Source organism: Poecilia latipinna, unplaced genomic scaffold (genome assembly GCF_001443285.1).
Source record: "Poecilia latipinna isolate Pla-1442-1.1 unplaced genomic scaffold, P_latipinna-1.0 Scaffold1177, whole genome shotgun sequence".
Taxonomy (NCBI): Eukaryota; Metazoa; Chordata; class Actinopteri; order Cyprinodontiformes; family Poeciliidae; genus Poecilia; species Poecilia latipinna.
Genome location: NW_015113793.1, coordinates 38 through 7,056, shown reverse-complemented (window position 1 = coordinate 7,056; position 7,019 = coordinate 38). Strand labels below are relative to the sequence as shown.

General features: G+C 37.4%; 1 protein-coding gene and 1 long non-coding RNA gene across 2 annotated transcripts in view; both read left to right on the top strand.

Annotated features, from left to right (window-relative positions):
- Positions 1 to 2,555, top strand: part of LOC106960318 (uncharacterized) — a 6,938-nt gene extending 4,383 nt beyond the window's left edge. Inside the window, exons 4-8 of the mRNA XM_015053360.1 lie at positions 494 to 799; positions 880 to 1,026; positions 1,185 to 1,247; positions 1,690 to 1,791; positions 2,509 to 2,555. Of these exons, the coding sequence (XP_014908846.1) occupies positions 494 to 799; positions 880 to 1,026; positions 1,185 to 1,247; positions 1,690 to 1,791; positions 2,509 to 2,555 (665 nt within the window). The remainder of the gene's footprint in view (positions 1 to 493; positions 800 to 879; positions 1,027 to 1,184; positions 1,248 to 1,689; positions 1,792 to 2,508) is intronic.
- A 662-nt stretch (positions 2,556 to 3,217) lies between these two features.
- Positions 3,218 to 4,357, top strand: LOC106960324 (uncharacterized). Its single transcript, XR_001427541.1, has 3 exons — positions 3,218 to 3,279; positions 3,660 to 3,700; positions 3,779 to 4,357. It is a non-coding gene; the product is annotated as an uncharacterized LOC106960324 (long non-coding RNA).
- The last annotated feature ends 2,662 nt before the right edge of the window (positions 4,358 to 7,019 follow it).

The following is a 7,019-nucleotide window of genomic DNA, read 5'->3' as shown; positions in this document are numbered from 1 at the left end:
ACAGTGAGAAAGAGAAGGAGATTTTGGAAAAGATTAACAAAGATAAAAACTTTAAAACCCGCATCCCTTTTAGGACTTGAGTTAAACGTTGTTTAACTGGGACTCAAACCCTCTGTGTCTTTAGTAAAAAACACCGTTTGACAAGGACTCCAACCTCTAGGTTTTTAGTTGAAAGCTATTACATTAAGCCACTAGACCATTTTTATGGCCGTAAAAGCTCCAGCCCCTGCAGACTGCTTCTGCTGCCATGATAGGAAGCCAGCTGTGTAACAAGCCCAGTTGTGTTATTTGTATAATCTGAGTTCATTGTTACTTAGATCATAGCAAAGTCACAGCTGCATCCAAGCCTCACATCACCAAGTTCAACCCAAACATTTGACTGCAGTGATGTGAACCAAGATGGATGCCAGAGTTTAGAGACATTTTAGAGATGTTGCCCGTCTTATTTCAGCTTGACAGCACACAAAAGTAAGTTTGTTTTTTTATTTTGCAGCTGTTCCTGGACCTGAATTTACCGTGAATCCAGCAGTGATCACAGAAACGGACACAGTCACACTGACCTGCGCGGCTCCTTCATCTGTTTCTGTCTCTATGTGTTATTTATTCATTCTGTTTGAGTCAAAAGGACTTGAGAGAAACATTTCCTGTCATCAGACGCTAAGAGGAGCTGAACTGCTACAAATGATAAACATGGAAAGTCGAAGGCTTCCTGCTAATCTTAAAGTGAACTGTCGGTACAGAGCTGAACCCGGACAGGTGCTTTCTGAATATGGGAATCCATCATCCATCCTCATTCAAGGTAAGTGACCATCTGTGGATTATTGAATCCCAACATGATGATACTACAAAAATACATTCTGCTGCAATTATTTGTTTCAGATGAAGCAGAGAAGAAAAATGATTTAACAACGTTCATTCCCAGCCAAACTTCAACTGGACCCACAAGCAGAACTTCAACTGGACCCACAAGCAGAACTTCAACTGGACCCACAAGCAGAACTTCAACTGGACCCACAAGCAGAACAGGTGTCGTTCTAGTTCCACTTTGAGCTCTCCTCTCCTTTCATGCTCTTATGAACAATGATACATTTAATTTTTTTAATTGCTGTATTGCATTAAAACTAGAAATATAATAAAAGTAAATATTATCCTCATTCATGTGAATATTTTTTATCTCCTTTTAGAATCAAACAATAATCCGACTGACGGCTTTACTGTAGATAAAGTCTCATCCGCACCATTTCCTGGTAAGTATGTGTTTACATAAACTTCAGAACATAAACTGAAACTTAAGTTTACCTTTTCAGTAAACTGACTTTGGATTCAGTTTTAAGACAGTCAAATTTCTTCCCTTTTTATTTATATGTTATCTTTTGCATAAACATCATAACTAAGGCTGCTGTAAAAGAATATTCTAGTAATCGAGTACTCTATCGATTATTGTTACGATTAATCGGTTCTCTTTGAACCGCCCACCAGATCCGGGAGGAGAAAGTCTGTCGTACTCAAAGCATCATGCCAGTCAATTCAAGAATGCTTATTGGTCCCCGAAAATGATAAAAAAAACCCATTAAAATTGGATGTTATGCTGCTAGCACTTAGTGCTTAGCAACAACTCATAGGAAATACATACATGCTGCACGTATTTTGTCTAGTTTGACTTATTTTGACCTTGTATATCTTCAACAGATTTGCGGATTCTGAAAATACTGTTTGTGGCTTTGACTGGTTTTGGATCAGTCCTCGGCATCATTTTTCTGTTTTTAACATTTGTGATCCGCCAGAGAGCAGGTGAGAAGATATTTCTTTTATATCGTATCTATAGGTTTGCTTGGATATAAGCAATACACCATTTTCAGTTTTTATGTTAAGCTAATTTTCATATAGAGACACAATATCAACCAAAAATACAGAAATTATGTATTAAATAAAATGCAAAACTATATTTGGGTGCCGCTGATGCAAAAGGTATGTCGTCCCCTAATTCTTAGCCAGAATTTTACATCCTACAGATGATAAGTAACAAATCAGTAAATTAATTACAGATACTTCTGACCTTAACTTTTTATGTAAAGAATTTATCTTCCTATGTGTGTCACTGAATCTTGGATAATTATCCAGATTTCTGAAGGCGAGTCATGGACTTGTCTTTAACTCAAGACATACTGCTGCAACTACAAAAGATTAATTTATGAAGAATCATATAAAGTAGCCTGAGTCTTAGAGAAAATGTTTGATTGGAGCTGAGATTGAGTTACCAAGCAAATTCAGAGATTTTCTGTGAAACATGTAAATCTGGTGACCAACTACAGAAAATGTCTCATCCTTCTGCTTGTTGAAAAAAGTTTCTGCACCAAGTTCCATGTCATTGCTCAAATTTAAGAACAAGTAAATAACAATGTCTTTTCATAGGAAAAAGGGAAAAATAAACATTTTATATCTCTCAACATGTTACAGTTGCAGATAATGAGTAAGATTTTATATTTGTTTTTGCTTTACACTTTGTAGGTGACCGGAAGGGCACAAGAGAAACCGGAAAAGTGGTAATTAAATAATGTTATATTATCCAAATGGAAAATATATGTATATACCTGAGAGTATCAGGAAATGGTCACACCAAACATATCCTCTGTTCTGGTGTCCAAATAATTCGGTTTTTGACTCAGCTGTCTAAAACTTTTCTGGATTTTGTTCTGGACTTCCAGGCTTTAAATGTTTCCTCAGACAACTCAATAAAACCCTCTAAAAACTAAATATATTCGGTGTAAACATGGAAAAACTTCTTAAAATGCTGAGTAATCATGAATTCATCAAACCTCCTATTAAACATGATTTTAGCCAATTTAAATCAGAATAAATGTGGGAGTCACCTAATGGATACCCAACAGAAACTGTATTTTTTTCTTACCTTTTGATGAAAAAAAATGACATTTCCATTTTTTTGTTTGATTTAATCTAGATTTATTTTTAAAGTATTGTTTAAATTTTTATTTAACATCCACAAGAGCTAAAATTGTTGAAAAACTTACAGCTTATAGCAGTATATAGTATTTTTCTCATCTGTAATTTAAAATATTTCACCTAACTGTGTTAACCTGTATGCTAGAATGCCATAATTTTCATTTCCATTAATGTAGAACCAGATACTTTATCTGTGTACAGTTTCCTCTTCATATATTTATTATTAACGATTCTATTTTCTTTCAATTAATAAAAAGGTACCTTCATGTAATCTTGAACCTTACATGATTACCAACATAGCTGATTCCTCTTGTGATGGTAAGATGCTTTTTACTTTTGTTTTTACTAAAGTGGGATGTTAAAGCATGTTTTTATGCATCACCTCAATACTTATTGGCACTTCTGGTAAATATGTCTGAAATCTTAATAGTACAAAAAAATCCCACATGGGTGTACAGATGGCTGTATTGGGTTATAATATTTGTAATCACATTACAAATAAGATTTGTGCAAAAAGATTTTTAAGACTTTTTAAACATCCTACATAACCAGGGGAGCCAATGTGGAGGGTGATTATCGTTTTTACTTTATTGGATTTTGCTAAAGAATAATTAAATCAAATGCAATATTTTTCTTTTGCAAATAGTCAATATCTAAAAAAAAAACTACTTCCTTAAAAATATTTCTTTTTGTTACAGATCTGGAAGTGCAAATCATGCAAGAGACCAAAGCTGATGGTGTAAGTCTGACTCAGCAGATTATCTGCCATGCAGTTCATCCTCAAACGGTGGTTGATGCTTTTATTTTCTGCTTGCAGCCTGACGACCTTTACCACACTTACTCCACCATCCCTGATTAGCCTGCTGGTCCAAACTAGATGTTCTACGATGATTAGCTGAAATATTTTTTTTCTATCTATTATTGTAAATAAGAGAACAAACTAATTGAAAAACCTTTCCTTCTAAGATCATATTTTTAAAGTGTATAATTTAGAGATGACATTTCATCCTCCAAGCTTGCATATTTTTATTTTCTGAGGTTAGATTACAATTTATGCATTTATGCTAAATTAATTGAAGTTAAATTTTCCTCTGTCTTGTACTTCTTGTTCAACTGTAATTTCTTGTTTACTTTTTATATCTGCTTGTTTTCCTTTCTCTGCTGAAACTGTTATAATTCAGTTTATTTTTGTCTTTTTAATAATTGCACATAAACCTGATGACATGCACAAAGAGGAAGCAGCACAATGTGTAAAGAAGGAAAATATTTCTTTAGGTTTTGGGAGTATTTGCCTTACTTTCTCAAAGTTGAAATCTGTCATTGCTTAAAAGGTGAGATTGGGAGTGCAACCGCTCAATTTAGGTTGCACTAAATTGTTCTTCACAGACTATTTTGAAGCAGCATTCAGCTTCTATGCACCACAAATCTGGAACAAACTTCCAGAAAACTGTAGAACAGCTGAAACACTGGGTGCCTTTAAATTTCAACTTAAAACCCACCTTATGGTTAAATTAGGGTTAGAGTGTGGGTTCTGATGTTTTTAATGTTTTTATCTTTACTTTTCATCTATTTATTAATGTCACATACTGTTTTAATTTCTTCTTTAATTATGTAAAGCACCTTGAAATACCTTGCTGTTGAAATGTGCTATACAAATAAAATTTGATTGATTGATTGATTGATTGATTGATTGATTGATATATACTATTATGGTAATTTAATGATGGTAATTTAAGGGTTGTTTGCTGCCAAATTACTTCGAATAAGAATCAAGTAAACATTTTGCTTTGTCTGTTCATCATGTCGACTTTGTGAACAGGAACGTTTCTCCTACCTCAGGGTGGAACGGATGACATGACTCTGGCTTTTTCCTGTCCTTCTGCAGCTTTAGTCTGTCACATGACTCGTTGTGTTCAAAGGAGTCAAGGATAGAAATGACTGAACAGTTCATTAAAGCTCACATTTAAAGCTTCAAATAATTAACTCTTATACAAATCCTACAATCAGCATCTAACAATGTTTAAAGCAGCAGATCGATAAAGGGTAAATATCAGGTTCAGAAACCTAAAACATCTATAACACACAGACAAAAGAAGAGAGGAGACGTGATTAATTCTTGTCTCACGAGGCGAACACAGAGAAACTCAGTTACAGTTTCCACCAATGTTCTGGAGTTCTGTCTGCGTCTCCTGCACTTTTATTCGGTCTTAGGGAATGCCCTAGTTACATGTGGCACGCAGCTCTAAAGGGAGGTGGAGAACCAGCTGCGTGCCTGAGTGACTGCAGCATCTCTTAACGTTGTCATCTCCAAGGCCAGGAATTCCTGTCTACTGTTGCAACGGCTACATTCTGTTCATCTTCTGGGTAGGTTACGGTTGTCCCCTCACGTACAGCCTGCAGAAAATATGTTTTGCATACCACAAGAAGAAAACTACTCATATTGGAAATTTCCATTACCTATTAAAGTAAGTAAGAGTAAAGTCATAAAACAAACATAAGATAACTTATATTTATTCCATATTCCATTCCAGTGCTGCAGTCACACTTGTTGTCAACTACAACCATGAACAGGTTGTGTTAGAATTATTATGTTTGTTATCATTCTTACATTTGCAATTTTATGTTACTAGTTGTTTTTCTGCTTAGAGGTTTAGTGTTCAAATTTGTTAAAACTGTGAAGATATAATTAAACCTTTCTTTAACCTCAAGCATGTTTTCACAGATGGTGACTTAGATCTTCCTGTGATACTCCTGAGCTGTAAACCTGTCTGTGTGTTAATTTAGTTTCTGTGTCCCCCTTCTTTCTTTCCAATTTAGCATCCTGCTGTGAAGATAGGATGTTGTTTTCACCCCCTCCCACATTCCTTTTCACACCCTTCGTCTCAATAAAAGAGACAAACAAACTGAAGGTCTTCAGAACACATGGTGAGCAGCTTGGAGAAGCTGTTCACTGTGTCTCCTTCTGCAGAGGTTTGGTTGAAAACTCATATATGCTGTCTGTGGTTGAGAAAATACCTATCAGGTTGCTGTTGGGAATCTGCTGTATGACAAAAGAACTGCATCCAACACACAAACTAGAATTAAAATTGTTACAGTGAAAAGTTGAAATTATTTGACGATTTAGTGACGAGCTTCTTGTTGTGAGCCTCAGTCGGTACCTGACACAACCACCGCAGTCAATGCTGCCTGTCGTCTCCTTAATGCTGCGTTTGGAGACGAAGGCCGGGTATTCTGTGTCGCAGGGCACCATCATGTTTTACCATGAGGTCTCTGAGCTGTACAGGAAAGCACATATTTAGGTCCACCACAAAGTTTGCACAAAAAGAAAGCAGGTTTTTCTTTCTCACACTGTGGCTCATCTTAATAAACAACGTTAAGACAATTGATTACTGAGGGGTATTGGAGAGTGCTCCTCCTGGGGACTCCCTTGTTCTATTGGGGGACTTCAACGCTCACGTGGGGAATGATAGTGAGACATGGAGGGGCGTAGTTGGGAGGAACGGCCCCCCGATCAGAACTCGAGCGGTGTTCTGTTGTTGGACTTCTGTGCTCATCACGGATTGTCCATAAAGAACACCATATTCAGGCATAAGGGTCTCCATATGTGCACTTAGCACCAGGACACCCTAGGCTGCAGTTCAATGATCGACTTTGTCATCGTTTCATTGGATCTGCAGCTGTATGTCTTGGACACTCGAGTGAAGAGAGGTGCGGAGCTGTCCACTGACCACTACCTGGTGGTGAGTTGGGTCCGGTGGTGGGGGAGGAAGCCGGTCAGACCTGGCAGGCCCAAACGTGTAGTGAGGGTTTGCTGGGAACATCTGGCGGAGTCCCCTGTGAGACGGAGCTTTAACTCCCATCTCCAGCAGAACTTTGAACACATTCTGGGGGAGGTGGGGGACATTGAGTCTGAGTGCACCATTGCCGAGGCGGCTTATCGGAGCTGCGGCCGCAAAGTTGTTGGTGCCTGTCGCGGCGGCAACCCTCTAACCCAGGGGTGTCAAACTCAATTTCACCCAGGACCACTTCAGCATATTGGCCCCCCTCAACGGCCCACA